The 20,334-nt window shown below is 31.6% G+C and overlaps 1 protein-coding gene and 1 non-coding gene across 2 annotated transcripts; both read left to right on the top strand.

Annotated features, from left to right (window-relative positions):
- Positions 1 to 1,526: 1,526 nt before the first annotated feature.
- Positions 1,527 to 19,787, top strand: LOC130897175 (UDP-glucosyltransferase 2). Its single transcript, XM_057805898.1, has 6 exons — positions 1,527 to 1,800; positions 12,595 to 12,926; positions 16,401 to 16,709; positions 16,870 to 17,061; positions 18,911 to 19,139; positions 19,248 to 19,787. Exons 2-6 carry the CDS (start codon positions 12,597 to 12,599, stop codon positions 19,760 to 19,762), a joined length of 1,575 nt encoding a protein of 524 aa, XP_057661881.1. The 5' UTR covers positions 1,527 to 1,800; positions 12,595 to 12,596; the 3' UTR covers positions 19,763 to 19,787.
- Trnaq-uug (transfer RNA glutamine (anticodon UUG)) lies at positions 11,674 to 11,745 on the top strand. The gene has a single exon. It is a non-coding gene; the product is annotated as a tRNA-Gln (tRNA).
- Positions 19,788 to 20,334: the final 547 nt, after the last annotated feature.

Here is a 20,334-nt window from a genome sequence, read left to right as displayed (position 1 = left end):
CTTTTCAAATGTGAATATCATCATAACATTCTTTTTTTATTTTCTTATCTATCAAGTTAATTAGGACAATTTTATGTTGTGTATTTTGTCAAAAGTTCTGTGATTTTAATAATTTTGTACTGTTATTGAGAAGTGTGAAATTTCATCGTCATTTTGCAAAACATGTTTCTAATTTTGATAGATAAAACACTGATTGTTTAGCTAAATAAATATAAAATAAGAATCTGATTGCACTCCTGAAATTACAGAAGTTGCGTGCAGCTAAAAAATCAAAAATTACACTATAACATATTTCTCAGAAAAGTCAATCCGATGTCAATGGAAATTATCAACGTTAAGGTCCCATTATTCAATGTTTAAAACTACCATGAATTCAAATCTGAACATTGATATGGGTATATTTCATAAAAGTATTTCTTAATATGGTCGTATATAAAATAATGTATGATATTCGTGCGTAAAATACTAATGTATGCGAGTGGACATAGTGCCTCAATTTCACGGTATGTCACGTGACAATCTTGCCATATCAGTTCACGCTTGTTATCGATGTTTTATGGCACGACAGAACGATCTTCACAAGTTGGAATTATGAACACACCATTTACACTAACACTACACCAACTCTCGCAATTACACTGTCTGTCGCGCGTTTCGGTAAGCAAGTTATCGTCTTCAGAGACTGAAACGAAATTAATCCTGCAGCGAAGATCGACCACGATTTCAAATCCAAAGAAAAGTTACGAACAAACAAGCTCACAAACAAACAAACAAATCTATACGATTGAAGATTATATAAACTTGTTAAAAATGGGGTCTAACATTAAAATTCATCGTTGATTTTGAGAATAGCATTACAATTCTTCGTATAAAGGTCTATTTGCGAAATTACAATGAATAAGTTATGGGACACGTTAAAAACAATACGTAATTTTATTTTCGTTCTTATTTTTTATTCTGGTTACTGATGTTACAGAAAATCTCTGCTGTACCCAATGAACGATCTTAAAAAAGAACTAAGCAGGCTTTTCAAACATCTTGTCATTATCAAAATCAAAGGATTATAATAACGAATTTTCAAAATAAGCTCAAAATAATAACGAATCGAAAATACTATCATTTTGTGTAAGTATAGTTGGTAAGGTTGTAGAAGTGCTTAGTATCCTGCACGGAGATCGTAGGTTAGAATCCTTTGTCGAAAAAAATGTTTACTTAATAAGCAACTTGCTCTAAGTCCAACGAAAAGTTACGAACTATTTATTACTACTATTACTAATTATGATGCTATTTTGAAAATAGCATTATAATTCTTCGTATAAACGTCTATTTGCAAAATTACAATAAATAAGTTGCAGTACACGGTAAAAGCAATACGTAATCTTATTTTCGTTCTTATTTTTTATTCTGGTTACTGATGTTGACATTCAAAAAAAAACGAAAGTTCTCGATTACTGCATACTACGAAACTTGACACAGTGAAGCAGATGAAACATCAACATTCATAATATCTACAACTGCAAAATTATATCGAAGTAGGTTCTACACGGTTTGATATCACGCTAGGGTACCCACCATTTCTCCTACTTTCGAAGCATTCACTATGGTTCTAGTACTCACTTAACACTCCACGACTAATCATTCTCTCGTAATTTACTTGTAATTCTCTTAACGGTTATCAAACGCCGCGGATTAAGATCTTGTGCAAAGTGATTGAATTATGAAATGTACAAGAAAATATGTACTAATAGTTTTTGAAGTGATTTGAATTTGGAGTCTTAACTTAAACCTCGACAAGTAAAAGTAAGTTTAAAATTTGACCTGGTTGAAGACTTTCCATGATATTATTGTTGTTTTGGTAGGAATCCCATAATAATGTTCAATTTATTTATCAATAACGAATTCGCTTGGGTTAGAAAGTGGTGATATGAAAGGAAATAATGATCTTAAAATGCTACAATAACGTCTTTAGATCAAAAATCAAAATAAATTTGACAAAATATTTATTTAGCGTTAAAGAATCTGATTTATATCAAATCAAAATATATTTTATCATGAATATTAACCAATTAAAATTTCTAGTTATGATTTATCATTTTTTTTTCAATTCATCAACAGAAAAAGTTCATTTTCATTACTAAAATTAATGGAAATGGTATGGATATATCATAAAAACTAATATCAGTCTTGTGACCTTTCTCCTATTCCTTCCTATTCTTTCTTACATCGTAGGTTTCTCGCCTATTCGTTCTTTGATATCTTCCTTTTCTCCTCATACTCTTCCGAGGTTGACTTCTACTCGGTATTCCAATTGTAGATTTATCCCTCATATTCCATTTTATTTAAATTTAACTGTACAAAAAATTCATATCTTGTTGCATACCTCTAACTGACATCACCACAACTACTGGAAATGCTCAGTATTCATAGATGCTTTCTCAATCACATTCTTTCTAGATCTATGTAATCAGCCACCAAGAATAATGCTCTGAGCTCCGTAGTTTTTGAGAGAATCTGGATTCTCTACGTAGCAAAATTTGCGTATTGCGTTCCCTAGTAACATAAAATTGTCTGATATATTGTACAAATCTGAGTAGTTAGTCCAATTTATTCTCTAATATTCTTCTTCTGTCCTCCATATTGGTCTGAATGAAAAATTTTTTTCTCTCATATTTTTTTTATTTCAATCAATTTCAATCAGCAACAGTGGAGTAAACGAAGTAGAAATCAGAAAATTAAAATTCTGGCTTCTAGAGAAAAACTTAAAATAGAAAAAAGGCACCGTTTGTACGCTGGTTTTCAGTCCGTCGTGGTAAAAGTGTGATCTTCCTAGTTATTCCATTTTATCTTAATGAAGCTGTACAACAAACTGAAGGCGTACCACGTCTCCCAAATACTGGGAATGATCAGTATCCATTGCTGCACTTAATTAATTGATTCCACTCCTTTCAGAAAGTCCAGGATGTGGAAAGACTCATATATATTTAAGAATCTTGGTTATTAATGAAGAAAGATAAAAGCAGCAAACATTGTGGGGCCACTTACAAAGTATGGAAAAGTAAAATACCCAAAATAAAAAAGGACCACAAGTTTTGAACAGCAGAAAAAGCAGAAAAAGAATAGGTTATAGGAAGAACCGAAAAATTTGAATAGGTTAGGTTATGTTAGGTTAGGAGCCATAAAGAAGAAGAAGAATAAAAAAATTAGGTTCCAAATAGAAAGATGGACAACTGTTCATAAGAAATTAGTTAGGTAGTGAAATTTACCTTACAGGATGAGAAGGAAATACGACTTGTATTTGTAGCTTCAGTAAAAATCATTCTAACTCGTGGTATATAATTATTTTATCAATTTTTCACCCTTTACCATATTTGATAAACAATTTCAACGATGTAATCATCGAATCATGTAAAAATGTTACGTTACGAACCAAATTAAGAAATATTGTTACTTCATACATAGTTGTAATAATCATCAACAATGAAACAGGAAATGAAAGAATGTATGTTTTACTTGAGAAAGTTGATCAAACAATACTTTGACTGACGAAAAAAATTAAAAAAGTGGTGAATTAATCGATAATCTCCTGATTGAAGTAAGATTAATTCGTGTCTCACTCTTTCATATCAACTGGAACTCAAAAAATTGATTATTTTATTTGATTCTGTTGTAAATTCTAGAAGAAACAAGAGAAGGGTTTAAAGTGTCTTGATTAAATTGATTTAAGGGTCGTATTATTTGTCAATTACCCTCCAACACGAAAATACAAATTTATGTCTGAAAAACAAAACGTAATAATATAATTTGGTGTGAATGGAATCGTATTTCTTGGTATGTTGTTTGATCCCTCTTAAGCTACATAAAATCAAATCAAGTCACAAGAAATTGTGGTAAAACTTGCCTTTAAGAAACGTCACGAAATTTTCAAACATTGTTAATTTTTATTTCAAAATTTCTGTAGGATAATTTTTTATCGATTCTTGCAATTTTGAATATAGTAGTTAACTTTCCAAATTGTAAATTTCAGAACCTTCATATCCAACTTCGTCGAAACTATCGCTTCTTCTAATAGAATTTGTGGAATTTACAAGAACGATTCGATAAAATAGTAACTTTTAATTGAATTTCTATAGATTATATCGACTAAGTATATGGTAAAAACTAGAATCGTCTCCGTAGTAGTGGTGAATTTTCTTGCAGGCTAAGTAGGATGTAGCCTAGGTGAATAAATGTCAAATAATCGCAAATTTTGTTCAAAAATTGTATTTGGTTTGTAATGGACCTGTATTATATGATAATGTCTTTCAACAATTCTTTGACCTGTAAAAAATCAAGGATCTCACACAAACCCTCACTTCTCCATTAATTATTAAGTTAAAATTTTATTGATGAAAATGTAATTGAAATAATTGTAAACTAAGTTATTGAATAATAAAAGGTCAGTAGAGGCGACAAAAGGCGAATCTGTAAATGTAACCTTGAAATTTGATTAGTTTGAGATTGAATATCAAGCAAGGTCTGAAAGATTTTCATTTATTTCAAATCGTCGAACGAACCCTTATAAGATCGACAGAGAATTTTGATATACGATAGCTACTGAGGTGGAATATTTTCCCCCTTTTCCTCAAAAAACTTAAATACTAATGTTAAGATGAAGGTTGAGAAACATGAAAAAGTCGCTAGAAGCCAGATCTGGTGATTATAGTATGTGGTTAACCACATCGAAGCGCAAATCGTGAATTTTAGGCTGAAATATTATAGAAATGCGTGGTTCTGATGAAACCTCACATTTTTCACATAAATGTGGTCCTTCTTCACAATTCAAATTATCAAAGCATGCTCAAATATACTTTCAACTTATATTGAGTTCTGTATTCAATATATGAGGATGGTCCTACAGGTACCTGGTCTGATCTAGAGATGGCGGTAGTTGCTTGAAAAATAGTACACAATCTATACAGCATACGTTTTAAGTTTGAAGACGTCACGTTGTTTAGTCCTTGTTTGGAAGCCATCAATAGTGAATGTTTTCAGTGAGTTTGTAAACATGGAAAAATTGATCATGGTTATATGATACTATACTTTGATTTCAAAGGCATTTTCCCAACGAATATAAAAGCTTCACAAGATTCTACCCTGGGTGAGACAGCTTCTTCGTTATCAACATTTAAATACCAAGTAGCAAAGTTTAATAGAGGCCGTACGACCTGCAGAATACAACATCGCAATGGTCGATCAAATGAGGTGACGACTCCAGAAATATTGAAAACAATTCACAAAGAGGTACCGGGTGATCTTCGACTGAATGTGCGGAGCTAGCAGATGTAGTAGGCATTTCAAAAAATGCAGTACATCGCATATTAACAGGATATGAGAAAGCTAGACGCAAGGTAGGTGCCGCGTTTGCTTACAACCGAACAAAATCAGCGTCGTGGAGATGTTTCCATTCATGTGTTTGGCAAAGTTTCACAGAAAAATGTGTTCGTGAAGAAATCGAGCAAAACGGCTAAGAAGAAAGTGTTGTTCCATACATTAGCTCACACATCCGTTATTGCAATGACTAAAATCAACGAATATTGATTTTCCACCTTATGCATTATTTTATGTTCTCAGACATGGAAAGTTGGTTCGGATTTTCCAACACTAAAGAGGTGATGTCCGGCAGTTAATTGCTATTTTGAGGACATTGACCATTCTCATTAGGGGAAGGTTATCAAAATAAATAGATTTCCAATATACGAGTTTAGACACAAATTAATTAGGAGTTTATCCCCGAAAAAGTCCAAGAATTTAACGTTTTGATCGTGTGTACCAATTGCAGTTCTGAGTATACATTTTTCATCAGTTATGTTTGTCGGAAATCGAAAGTATTCTCGAAAACAGACTATTAAGTAGATCGGTTATGAAAAAAATCGAATATCACTACAAGCTTACATAACTATAATATAAACATAATTTTTTTCCCATTATATTCATGATGTAATCTAAACTACCGAACATCAGCATTATGAAATTGGTAAAAGTTTAATTTAACTCAATCGACTGAACATATTTACTTTTACGGTTATATACAGGGTAGTTTATTAAGGTAAATGCTAAACTAGGATCATAATTGACGATCCTCATACCTAAAATGCAGAAATTATGAAAATATGGAAATATTTTCATGAAATATCAAATATAGAATGAAACATTGGGCATTATCAATGATACCCTATATATTAAGGGAGAGTAGATAAATTTGAAACTCTTTAAGATAGAGCTGAGATTGAATAAAACCAATTTAGCTTATGGATGTTATTCATTATAGAACATTTACTATTTTATTGATAAGTTTTATGTTCTCATAATAAATTACATAAAAGTAAATATCAATAAAGTATCGGATTACTTAATAATAGAGCGTATGGGGTAATCAAAAATATAATTTGATCAAAACAGTTACACATAAACCTTAGTGATATATTTTCATGATTACGTACACAATAATACTTATTTTCCTCAACATGTCTTTTATTATTTTCTTTAAGTTGCTTTCTACAACTCCATTTGTAAGATTTTTTTCCCTAAGATGTCTTAAAATTGAGGCCCGTATTGAAATAAATATAAAACACAGATTTCAATCTCTTGAATTATAATTTTGGTTTGGTTTGTTAAAATTTTTTATGACTATTCTGCATATATGTGCCTGTATTTCGTTTTTATGTAACGTTGAATCTCCTCCCTTGATAGTGTGGTGTGGACATGTTATAGTAGACCTCTGATTTAAAATAACCCCATAAAATCACACGATCTAGGGAGCCAAATTTGATCACAGAAATAAGAAAGTATACGACCAGGAAAGATGTCATAAGGTAATTTTGTTTTGTCATAATTACCACATCAATATTATCCAATTTCAGCGAAAAGAACTATATTAACGAACATCAACTTCATTTTCAAAAAATTATGGTCCAATTATGCCTTCAGCCAAAAATGCAGACGTTGTGGGTGAATTTGTTTTTTGACAATCCCATGTGGGTTCTGGGAACCTGAAAAGCGGCAGTTATGGCGATTATAAAGGTAAAAATGTGTTTCGTGGCTTAGAATTTTGCACAAAAATCAGGATACGTTTGATGATGCTCAATAATCCATTCAACAAACTCTTATCTCTGTGCATGGTTCTTAGGCTTTAGTTGTTGTGTTTGTAAGCATGGAGACGCAGATATTTAGTGAGTATACGCTCTAGAGATTTTGAAATTCTTGTCCACGACACCGAAATTAAGGTTCCAACAGATCCTGTCTCCGGGAATTTTTTGATTAATCTCTTCACAGTTGCCAAGCTTCAATTCTTTTTGAAATATTATTCAATAATTGAGAGACGTTGTTCTAACGTGTATTTTTACTGACACTAAACTGTCAGCTGTCGATTTGTTGTTTTTAGAGTTATCAACGCCTCACTGTTGAAATGGCGGCAAATTAAATTCGTGCGTTAATTTTGGGAAACATTTTAAAAATGGCATTTTCTATAACATGGCTGAAAATAACATTTTCCATAGACTTCATTGCATCTCAAAGAAATTCCATTAATTTTGTTTAATATACCACTTAAACTGTTTCTTCTCATCGTTATTGACGATATTTTAATGAAACAAATAAAAATACCTTCACGTAATCAACAAACGAAATAATTTTAATGAAAAAGTCATCTACCACCTACCAGGAAACTATTACTGCTATCCGTATACGGTAATCGTTGTAACATATTCAAATACACACACCATAAAAAATTACATGGAAATTCTTTGTCTGAAAGAAACTAACTTGTTTTAGAAATGTGTTGATCATATAATCAACTTATATCGTGTATCACTCAAAAAGTTGTGTGACTAAGAAAAATTTCTTGCCAAAAATCTATTTTATTCATCAATGTAATCTCTTGCAACAGCAATACAATCATTCCAACTCTTCTCTAACTTCTCAACGCCGTTCTTGTAGAGGGATTTGTCTTTTGCTTCAAAATATGCTTCAGTTTTAGTAATTTCTTCTTCATTTGAGCTGAATTTCTTACCGGCGAGCATTTATTTAAGATTAACGAATGGCCAGTATTCACTGGGGGCCAGATATGGACTATAAGGTGGATTAGGAAGCAATTCGAAGTGTAATTCGTTCAGTTAACCATCGTTGGCATCTACTTATGAATCGGTGCAATCTACTTATGAATCGGTACATTGTCTTGGTGAAAATATGGTTTTTTCTTCGGTTTATAAGGTCATTTTTCTTTTATTGTTATATTTAACCGATCCAACAACTCTATGTTGTATTCGCTATTGATTGCCTCTCCTTTTGAAGATACAACCTTCCCAGCTTACTGATGTATCTTTGGATGCTTTACTCAGATAATGATTGTTTTGATTTCGGAGGGAAATGTAACAAAGGCTCCTAGACATAGTCGGAATACACAGTGGGCTTATGGGTATCAATATACACATTAAAGAGAGAAAATTCCTAGTATTCATCCGCAAATTAGATAAGTTCCAGAAAGTAAAACTATGATACAATAGTGAAGAGATTGAACGTGTAAAAAATTTAACTATCTGGTAACTTGGTTATGTGAAAACTGGTCATCAGACGTAAAGATCAAGTGCCGAATAGAAAAAGCAGCAAGTTAATTCATTTAATTAAAAAACGTGTTCATAAACTCTGACTTTGACCTCAACCTCAGAATAATATTCACAAAATGTTATGTATGGTCCTTGCTATTGTACGGTATGGAAGGCTGAACACTGAAAGGAATTCTTAGGAAAATAGGAGGAGAACGTGTATTGCTGGGCACGATAAAACGTACCAAAACAACATACCTGGGATATGTATACAGAGCTAGAGGTAGGTATCTTTTGCTTCAGCTCTTGATGGAAAGTCAGAAGTGATCGCAAACAACCATCAATGGATAGCAGAAGAAGAAGAAGAAGAAGTGTAAGGAAATTTGTACATCATTTGCATACATTTCAGTTAATCAAATTGAAAAGCGGAGCATTTGAGATTATTCCCAAATTCATTGAAAAAAGAGCAGCGATATCTTTCAATCATATTAATCTCAAATATATTGAAGCTGTAAGTGACATTATTCTTAGTCCATCGTCACTTATATTAATAAAACAATACTTAAGCCATGTGATATTCAACAAACTTACTTAATACTTAAATTTTCCGTTGTTCTACAACACGTGTCTTTGTAAAATCCTTTGTTACCATATAGAGTTACAATTTTATCGATTAAAATGATACTTAAAATTATTAATACATGTTATGAACCGTGTAAACAAAAAATTCAACCTTCAAAACAAAGACACGAGAAGATCGTTTTGTATTAATGAAGACTATTTTTCGTATATGGGTAACTTAATTCCAAATCGACACTGTTTAAAAATTCGTAATTGTGCCTCAAAAAAAGTTAAATAGACTAGTTAGCAACTGAAACATCTCTAGACCAAGTCTAGAAAAACTAAAAAAATGCGATATAGTATGAAACTTTTCAAAAAAAGAACAAATCTTTATTACTTTCACTCATCACTTAATACAGAGCTTTGTTCGAAATATTACATCACTTAATAATTCGTGTGACCGACACACAGATGACGCTGCCGTTGTTAAATCCGTATGACATTAATGGAGTACCAACTTTCAAAAGACTATGAGTAAATTTCAGGAAATTTCGATTAGTAAGAAAAGAGTGACCGCCATTTAAATGAAGCTACTTTTTTATTGTTGAAAAATTGGATTCAAACCAATTTGGTGTGTTAATTTATAATTACCTATTGATGAAGAAAAAATACTGTGCAAGCTCAGCAATGACTTTAAAAGTGTTATCCGGACTTTACTCCATCGAAAACAATAATTTGTTATTGGTTTGATGAAATTAAACGTTGTTGTACAGAGACAGATGATGGTGCACGTTCTGGTCGATCCAATTTAGGTGGTTACTCGAGAAAACATCAAATTGTCTAGTCAAAAAGTCTACAAATTGGTTATGTTCAATCGTAAATTGGAATTCCATGAGATAGCTGAGCCCATAAAGATATCAAAAGGCAGTTTATTCACATTTATGCACTAACATTTGACCATGAGAAAGCTTTTTTCAAAGTGGATGCCGCGTTTACTCACAGTCGATCGAAAACAACAACGTGTTGATGATTTAGAGCAGTGTTTGGCCATGTTTACACGTAATAAATCAGATTTTTTTCGTCGATATGTGACAATGGAACCATCACTTCACTCCGGAATCAAAACGTTTATCACCTGAGTGGACTGCAGCCGGTCACCCACGTCCGAAGTGTTCAAAGGAAGAACAGTCAGCTGGGAAGGTTGTGGCTTCAGTATTGTTGGATCAGAGTTGCTCCACTTTAGAAGGTAAAAATTAAAGAAAAACGACGGAAAAAAACCATTGTTTCGTCAAGAAAGTGCATCAATTTGCAATGTCTATGATTAAATTAAACGAATTACACTTCGAACTGCTTCCTCAACCACCGTATAGTCCAGAACTAGCCTCCAGTGACTACTGACTATTAATTGATACAAAAAATACTCGCGGCTAAGTAATTGCTGAAACTGAAGTTTATTTGTCACAAAAGACAAATCCTTCTACAAGCACGGAATCGAGAAGTAAGAGAAGCGTTGGAATGATTGTATTGCACTTGAAGGAAATTACAATGATTATTAAAATTGATTTTTGTCAAAAACATGTGTTTTTCTAAGTTATTCATACGACTTATTGAGTGATTTTAACGAAATTTTGGTTCATGAAAAAAATTTTTTTATAAATTATATAGATTTTAGTACATGAAATTGAACTATCAATTTCTAGTATTAATTAGTTTTTAAATTTTATGACTATTGCTTATAGTACTTGTTAAAAAAATATCTGAACTGTTTTGAACAACACAAGAATTTCTGTTGAGTTGGTTTGACAGTCGTTTAAAATTTCTCAGATTTTTTTTGAGTATGTGGCCTGATAAAATTTATAAATAAAAAAATCAGACCTTTTGTAAGGCCCCCTGTGCCTGATGCCCGGTGCCTCTGCCCTTTTTGCCCCTTTTACTCGCGGCCGTGCGACATACAACATTCGAAAATAAATATCCTTATACTTCACCCCAAAATAGTATATTTATATTTAATATATTCCCATTCAAATCGTGAAAATTGAAAATAATATAGACAATTATTCGACGAATCTATACACATCTTAATTTTTATTCCATAATATTGCTTAATGAGAACAGGTCTTAAGTATCTCTTACGTGAGAGAACTCGTTGTCAACAATTATTACATCACCCGGTACGTTTCTGATAATAAAGTACCACTGAGAAGTTGGTCATTTGATAGGATTACATAACTACTATTCGACGTCACATCGTAACAGATTTACTGACTTAAACTTTCTTCTTTGTGTTTTTCCAATTTTGTTATGAGATACATTTCACCTACTTACGATTCTTGTTACCTTGATATAAATCACCTATTTATACGAGGTGTATTTAGATTACCTGTATCGAATCGAGAATAAATTATGAATTGAAAATATATTAGATATGTTACTAATAGTTTTTAATTGTATACTATATTCATCATTTGTTACTTTATTTTAATTTGATACCCCAAACTGTTTTTCAACAGATGTTGATTAATTTAATATATGAGGTTCCAAGGTGTAATGGTTAGCACTCTGGACTTTGAATCCAGCGATCCGAGTTCGAATCTCGGTGGGACCTAATTTTTTTTTTCATTTTTATATTATTTGAAAATTGATATATTTTTTATTTATAATTATATCAACAAAATCGTCCGAAGAATAACAACAAAAACTTGCAGCTATATCGAAAATTTGACAAATAAAATAATTTTTTTACATCCAAAGTTTATACTTTTTTAGATTTCAAAAAATCGGATAAAAACGCATTTCAAAAATTGATAATTTGAAAAAAAAATTCTATTTCGGTTATATAAACAGGGATTATTATTTAAGAAATCAGAATGTTTGGTTTCTAGTGGAGTTATGCAACCCTCAATATTTCTCAAAATGATCGACATTTCGAACTTTATCCTAGCATAAGTACACTCTGTATAGTCATTCAAATAAGTTGATTTCTGTTAAAAATAAATTTGATAAAATGTCAAAATCATTAATTTAATACTTAGAATATTTATTACCTTTCTATTTTTAAATATAGTTTCAGTATAGGCAACACTATTTACACTATACGTAATTCAAATACTGAGTTAATATAAACTTTCGTTACATTGTTTGATATTTTTAAACAAAAAAAATTGAAAAAACTGATTCAGTATCTATCGTAATATAGTTTTTCATCGACATAGTACTAACGTAGCAAAAATATGATACAATCCACCCAAAAAATGAAATCGTTGTATTTTATATATTCTGATTCAAAATAAGTACAGATAGACAGGTCAGTACTGAGAAAGTTTGATGCAATAATGTTTCCAGAGATTGATTAAACGTCATTCATATTGTTTATAGTTATCAGCATATTTTGTTTATTCAAATCAAAAGTAATACCGATAATTTCGTCTTTTCACCTGATTTTTTGTTGTTACAGCAATGTGTGGGTCACGCCTGTCAATAATAACAGCATGTTTGGCTGTAATTAACTTGTGTACCTGCGCAAATATACTGATGATCACGATGGGAGGAACCAAATCTCATAAAATTCCTTTTTGGGAATTGGCGAAAGGACTCATTCCACGTGGGCACAATATCACTTTCATAAACGCTTTTTCTGCCGATTTTCATATGAGAGGCCTGGAGGAGATAACACCAGCCAGTGTAGTGTTTTACGTGAGAAACTTCACCAACTGGGACCTAGTAGGTGCGAGAATGCGAGGGGAAGAACCGGTACCTCCTCAAGATATGGTTAGGTATGCAACTGAGGTAATATGTTTGTTTCCCTCATTAATTATTCGATAAAACAGTGTTTTTCCATAATTATTAAGAAATATTAAGAAATAATTCGTTAGATTAGATAACTATCATTTACCAACCCTTTATTTCGAAATAGGAAATACGTTTTATACATCATTAGAAAGACATTTAGATCGTTTATTCAGACATAATGATTTGTTTTAATTTTTCTAATATTTCAATTTATTCTAAAAACTTCAAACTACAAATCATACAAGAAAATTTTTGTGTCATATTTTTCAATCAAAATCATAAAGATTTTTTGTTTGGGAAATGTGGAATATTGTGATGCAGAAAAGAATTTTTAAAAATTTTCATCTGAAATTTTCCTAGATTTCAGTATAACCCTAAAGTATGATTAAAATATTTCTTAAACAAAACATACTAATAATGATGAATCACCTAGTTTATTGTGTTGAAATTATCATAAATGGATCACAAAAAAGTTATTCGCATTGGGTGCTATTCCATTTTCCAGTTTAACAGATAATTGACTGGAAAAAAACAGTTGACAATAGCTACAAGCTTTTTTTTGAAATAAAACAGCTCCTTCGTTGAATTTTTATTGTTTTTTACTTGTCTCTGGGGAATAGTTTTCTTTTGTTTGCGTCGTATTTACGTCTATTCAAATAAAAGTATCTAATACATAAAAAAGTGTGTGTATTACAAAAAGTCGTAGACAATGATAGAAATTTTTTTACTAGTTAATTGAAAGAGAACGACCACGTAAATGGTAAATTATTTTATAATAGAATTCAGTTGACACCGATTGAACTGAACGCTTTATATGTAAAGTGAAATTTCATTAAAAAAACTTTTCCCTGGAAATTTCGATTGGATTATTTCCAAGAACAAATATTGAAATCAAATATCGTTTTTCAAAATTAAGGTTTTAAGAACGAATATATATATTTGTCGCAGCCAATAGGATATTTGCTATTATCTGCTGCACAAACATTTCTAAATATTTTGCTACATAAATATTACCGACCAGAGACCAGTTCGAGCTAATTTGGATGCTTACTTTCTGCTTCACAATCCTAAAAAAAAGTGTTTTCCATCGGGTAATAACTGTAGTTGAAATGTGATACAAAAAATTAGTCAAGACAGTGGATTCTAAATGGAGGAACATTTTGTATGACCACAAGGAGTTATTTTGTTAATTTATTCCGTTATCTGACTTTTAAATCAGCAATATTGTCTGGTCTATTAAAATGTACTTTAGAAATAATAAGGTATTTCCGTATCTGTTCTCCTAAACATCAGGAAAAAATCTTTGAAGATAATAAAATATTAGTGAAAAAGCAAAATAAACAATTGATATGAAACTAATAAGCTGCGGTCATTAAGGTACTTGAAGTTACTATAAGACATCAGTATGATATTTGTGCTCATATTAAATTCAACACATTGAGCTCTTGTGCTGTCTATAGAACCGCAACTGAACTTTCCCCATAACCCAAACTGGTCCTATGGATTGCACGACGTATTTTATTTCAAATCTTCTCCATTACCCAACGCACCGTATTTAAATGTGTTTTACAGTTTGGTTGGACCGTCAGGGTTCTTGAAACATCATCTTACACTTTTTCCATTTGATTGTTTTGCATGATGTTCAACTCAATTGCAAAACAATTACTCTTCATGTTGTTTTCTTCAACATAATTCGAATAATATTTGAATGTTACCTTGATCTCATATAATATTTTCCAAAACACATCGCACATTTTCGTGAACTTTACATAAAAGCATAAATCATCGTTCCATAGGAAAAGTTTTAGCGGTAAACTTTTTATTTCAAATAAATTTTTTCTTTTATTTCTTCTTAGATCCTCACCCTATAAAGTGTAAGAACACGAGAGAGTTTTTTAGGCTCAGGGAAAATTTTATCAAGTTTGATTGGGTATCATTGTGTTGATTAAAGCTCATTTGTCCGAGACTCGAAGAATAGACAGTTTATTTATGATTAGTTGTGATGATAAAATAAGAGCCCAAAAGGAGGTTTGTGCAATTTTTAATAATAAATACCGTGGTCAACACGTTACACCGTGTGCAGCTAGCAAAATTGGAAAAAAGTTTCGTGAAACTGGACACGTAAACAAGATTGAAAAACCAAGTTGAAATATTCAATCTAGTAATGAAAAAAGTTCGACGTACATCTAGAAATTGAGGAAAATCCACATAAGAGAACCTGAAATGATGTACGTAAATCAATAAGAAAAATTCTACCCTTAAAAAATTCAGTAGGTTCTGTGAATTTATGATGGACAAAATAAAGGCAAATTTGCAGTTCATAAATAGGATAGTTTTTTCTGATAAAGCGATGTTTGATTTAAACGAAACGGTTAACAAAGAGAACTGTAGATATTGCAGATAAAATCCTCACTGGATTTGTGAAGCTTACATTGAATATCCTAAAAAAGTGAACGTTAGGGCTGGTATCATTAACAATAAAATGGCCCTTATTTTTTTCAAGGCATAGTTAATGATGGGGTTTAACCAGATTTTGTGATTAACTTCTTAGTGTTCATATTACTTTTTCCTGATGTTAATCATACAATTGGAGAGATCTATTTCCTACCAACAAGACGGAAATCCAACGCCTTTTGCACATACGGTTACGAATTATTTGAACGAGTTTTATCCCAATAGATGGATTGGACGACGTGGAACGATCGAATGCCCGGCTAGATCCCCCGATTTGACTCCTTTCGATTACTTCTTATGAGCCTATTGAAAAACTGGAGTATATTTTAATAGATCAGACAATATAGCTGATTTGAAAGCTAGTATAACGGAAGAAATTATTAAAATAGCCCCCGAGGTCATACAAAATGTTGTACAAGAATTCCAAAATCGCCTCGGTTATTGTCAAAAAATGAATGGTCGTCACTTTCAACATTTTATTTAATTGTAAAGTACATTCTAAATATTATGCGAAATTTTTATTCTCAATTTACGTAAACTTTTGTGATATAGACATTAACAAAATCTAACATCTTAAAAATCAATTTTATCAGTTATAATTGCATCAAAATTGGAAAAACTTTATATTGCTGAACTAAAATTCCTTTCCAACAAGATGTCACACGACCTGCTTTCTTATTCAAAATTTCGTTCTGTTCCATTTTTTCCATACATATAGACGCATTCTATACAAATACATTGGAGAATTTAAAAGATAATATAAATTACAAATGTCATTAATTAAATTTATTTTTGAATAGTTCGACTTTTTTTCATTATATCAAATCATCTATCGGTAGACATACAAACGTGAGAATAATTTCTCGAGTTTACTTTTGTAATGATTTTATTGACGCTTCCTAATATACGACCGAGAATCTCATTTGGTCACCATGTACATATTTAATTTCGTGTATCTCTATTGAAAACAAAGTTATTTCATTAAAATTACTCATTATAAATATATCTGTGTTTTAGGTTTGTGATGTTTTGTTATCAGATCCCGAAACTCAAGATTTTCTCGAAGAAAAACATCACTTTGATTTACTCATACTAGATGGAGCGTATCCGGAATGTGCTTTGGGATTCGTCCATCATTTCAACGTTCCTTTTATGTACATTAATACCGTAGGCTTTTACACAGGATCTCTATCCATTGCCGGAAATCCCACACCTTACGCCGTAACGCCGTTTTTGTCTTTGGCTTATACGGATAATATGAATCTCTATCAGAGAACCACGAACACTTTGATGCATTTGCTGGCTAATACTGTCCATTCGGTGTTGGTAAGTTTCCATTAGAACTATAACCTATTCGATGTTTCTCGATATATACCTTTGAACTTCCTTTATACCAAGTAATCGTAAAGAGTAATAGAGAAATGAGTTCATGTAATGAACGTTATGGTATGTAAATTTCAATAATAAGGAATTTTCAATTTTTTAGATTAGATGGTCACTGCAAGATATAATCAGGAAACATTTTGGTCAAGATGTTCCACGTATATACGAAATGTCGCAAAATGTCAGCTTCATTCTACAAAATGGTTATGCACCGATGACGTATCCTCGGCCGTATTTACCGAATGTTGCGGAAATTGCATGTATTCATTGTAAAAAAGCGAATCCGCTTCCGGAAGTGAGTACTAACAAGAAACAATCAAAAATTACTTTCTAATGTGTCATTTTTTCGATAGAAGCAAAATACAAAATGATATTAATATTAAAACAATAATCATCTTAATCAGAAGTTATGATAAAGGTAACATAAAACGCCTTTTTACCTTCTCTTTCTACGTATTCACTCAATCTCTTTTCTTTTACATCTTTTGCCGATCTTTCAATTTTTGTTTTACCTCCCTTATTTCCCTTTGATCTATGTACTTCCTTCTCTGTCCTTCTGCATAATTTGATTTATATACTTCCTTATCTGTCCACTTCTTGATAATATTCACTTCTTGTAAGTGTGTTTGATTTTATTCTAGGAGTTACACCAATTTATCTATTTCCTTTTTATTTTTCTTATTATTATTTCTTGTTTTGTTGTTTGTTTTATCTTCTTTTGTCTTAATTTGTAACATATAGTTTTCCCTGGTGTTATTTTTAGGTTTTTCATTTCAACAGTGTTCATCTTGGCTTTGTCTTCTTTTTTTATGACTTTTGGATAATCTTTACTACCAAGTCGATAGATCAATGTCCCGGTATGGTTTTGTCTTTTTGCCATTAATGTTATTGCAGTACGTCTAAATTAGTTTGGGAGTGTGAACAAACTCTAAAAGCTCCAGTTATTGGGAAAAAAGTAACCCTAGGGTGGCTACAAGGGTATATTAGGTAATAAAGAAGCAGAAAGCTATGACTCCATATTTTATACTAAAGTACCGCTGAAGCCATATCGGATGTCACAATCCAAAAAGTTCCGCTAAAAAGCCCGAAAAATTACTCCAGATGTTTAGAAACGACGCTAAAATGGTGGTCAGCTTTCTGACAGGTCATTGATCCTCAAATATTAGTTTAAGACGATAGATATATTGAAGAAAGACAACTGGAGACTTTGAGAGCAAGCATTCGAATTTCCTGGCCAATTTCAGCACAAAGCTTAGGCCAAAAATCTACTAAAAAATACTTTCTTTTGGAAAAAGTTTAAGTATTTTAGAAGTAGAACAATGAGATATAGAGTTATGCACAAAATATCCTTTTAGGACTCTTTTGATTGAACAGTTTATAAAACAGATAAAAATTGGAGAAATTTATCTTATTTCGTGTGGGAAACAGTCCCGTGGATTTATTTTCTATATTTGTTATTTCTGCCTCTATATTCCCTTTTTGTGTCAAAATAGCTTCAGATATTAATAGGTTTTCAGTACCTCGTCTTCACATTTTATTCCATTAACGTTTTGCTCTGCTTGTTTACAAACTATAGTTTTGTAAGTAATCACTTCCATATCAATGTTTCCAATTTTTTCAATCAATATAGCCAGTATATTCTGGCTTCTAAAACACTTGAGGAAAAGCAGATGAAACAATCAAGAAATCTTTGAGCTTATAACGAATATTAACAAAAAAATAAATGTTGAATTGAATCGAATACCGTTTCTACAGGATCTTGAAATTTCTTATTCCACATATCCTTTCTAATTTGTCAGGTTTAGAACTGTGTTTCCGTAATAATTTTGACGCTTTGGAATAAAAATCACGCGACGATGTTCAAAAGGAAAATGTAAGAAGATTCTCATTGTCTCATCAGATATGCCGAATGAATTTCAGCTGATTCAATTTTCTTTTATAACACAATTTGGCACAGTTTAGTCTTGCTAACATACTATGAAGTTCTTTTATTAAATTTTCTTTTCTTTATGTACTTATGCGACATAACCCGTTGAATATGTAATTCACGTAATTGATGTAATTTAATTTTTTACTAATATTGATTGAATTCAATACAGAGTGCAAATGAAATTTTTATTTTCATTATTTCTGATTATTTATAGGATCTCGAGGAATTCATTAGAGGTGCTGGAGATGCTGGTTTCATCTACTTCAGCATGGGTTCTTCGGTGAAAGCCGTAAATATGCCAATATATTTGAGACAACTGCTCATTATGGTTTTCAAGAATTTACCACAGAGAGTCTTATGGAAATATGAATCAGAAGACGATGTTGTTGATATGCCAAGCAACGTCAAATTAGGGAGGTGGTTACCGCAACAAGACATATTAGGTAAGCTTTTTAGACACGTCGACTTCACAGATGACACTGATTTGGAATTATAATTGTCTTTTGACTTTTTTTCAATGCTGCAATTGATAATTAATAATATATTTTTAGGTCACCCAAAATTGAGAGCGTTCGTAACTCATGGAGGTCTTCTAAGTATGTTCGAGACGGTCTACCATGGAGTTCCGATAGTATCTCTGCCAGTTTTTTGCGATCACGATTCAAACGCAGCCAAAGCCGTAACCGATGGTTATGCCATCAAATTAGATCTCTCCACGTTAACAGCTGAAAAACTCCTCTGGGCTATTAGAAAGGTGATCCACGATCCTAAATACAGAGAAGAAGTAAAGAGAAGACAGTATCTGCTTATGGATCAATCGGAAACTCCTCTTCAACGAGCTGTGTACTGGACGGAGTACGTTTTGAGGCATAGAGGGGCGAAGCATCTTCAATCACCAGCAAGACATCTAGGGGTAATTCAGTATTACTTGATAGATGTCGCTTTGGTGATGATTTTCAGTTGTATTTTGATTTATTATATTCTTAAATTGTTACTTAGAATGTTGGTTAAATACCTTGTTAATAGTGAGTTATATGTTGATAGGAAACACTTTAAAGTTAACTGAATAAATTGATTATATTTTAAATAAATGTTATTTCTTTCTATTCAAACCTCAAAACTCATTGATATTTGTTTTCATTTGCATCAGTTACCTTGGGTCAGAAGCATTAACTATAATCTACATACAGCTCTGAATCGTAAGATAGAGATGTAATACTCTACAACCAAAGGACTTCATCAAATATTATCAGGGCTAGTTTTTAGAAACTAGCAGTATTATCTTATAACTTGGCCAGAAATATAAATGCTAATGATTAATTATTAAAATGTATTGAATCTAATTAAAAGTTATTGTACATATTGGATGAAGATAAGAAAAATCAACAGAAAGGAAAGAGATATTAAAAGCTTGAACAAAAAATACGAATATCTACATCAGGCATTCTCAATACCTAGAAGGGATACCTTGTAGAAAAGGAGTATTAAAAGAAGAAAAGGAATTCTCAACATCACGGAAGCATAATAATATAGAAAAGCACTTGTTTTTCTGATTATAATTCGTGCCAAGCAATCACATATAATCACGCACTAGTGGTAAATCCAAGACTTTTCCTTTCAAAATACTCAAAATGGACA

This window comes from Diorhabda carinulata, chromosome 8 (genome assembly GCF_026250575.1).
Source record: "Diorhabda carinulata isolate Delta chromosome 8, icDioCari1.1, whole genome shotgun sequence".
In the NCBI taxonomy this organism is placed as follows: Eukaryota; Metazoa; Arthropoda; class Insecta; order Coleoptera; family Chrysomelidae; genus Diorhabda; species Diorhabda carinulata.
The sequence above is the reverse complement of the archived record's forward strand: the minus strand, read 5'-3'. Positions and strand labels throughout refer to the sequence as shown.

Bases quoted from the DNA above. Each gene is read 5' to 3' on its own strand.
- LOC130897175 (XM_057805898.1), top strand. From the start codon at position 12,597: ATGTGTGGGTCACGCCTGTCAATAATAACAGCATGTTTGGCTGTAATT. The intron at 12,927-16,400 runs GTAATATGTTTG...TCTGTGTTTTAG, and splicing joins TGGTTAGGTATGCAACTGAG to GTTTGTGATGTTTTGTTATC. The intron at 16,710-16,869 runs GTAAGTTTCCAT...TCAATTTTTTAG, and splicing joins ATACTGTCCATTCGGTGTTG to ATTAGATGGTCACTGCAAGA.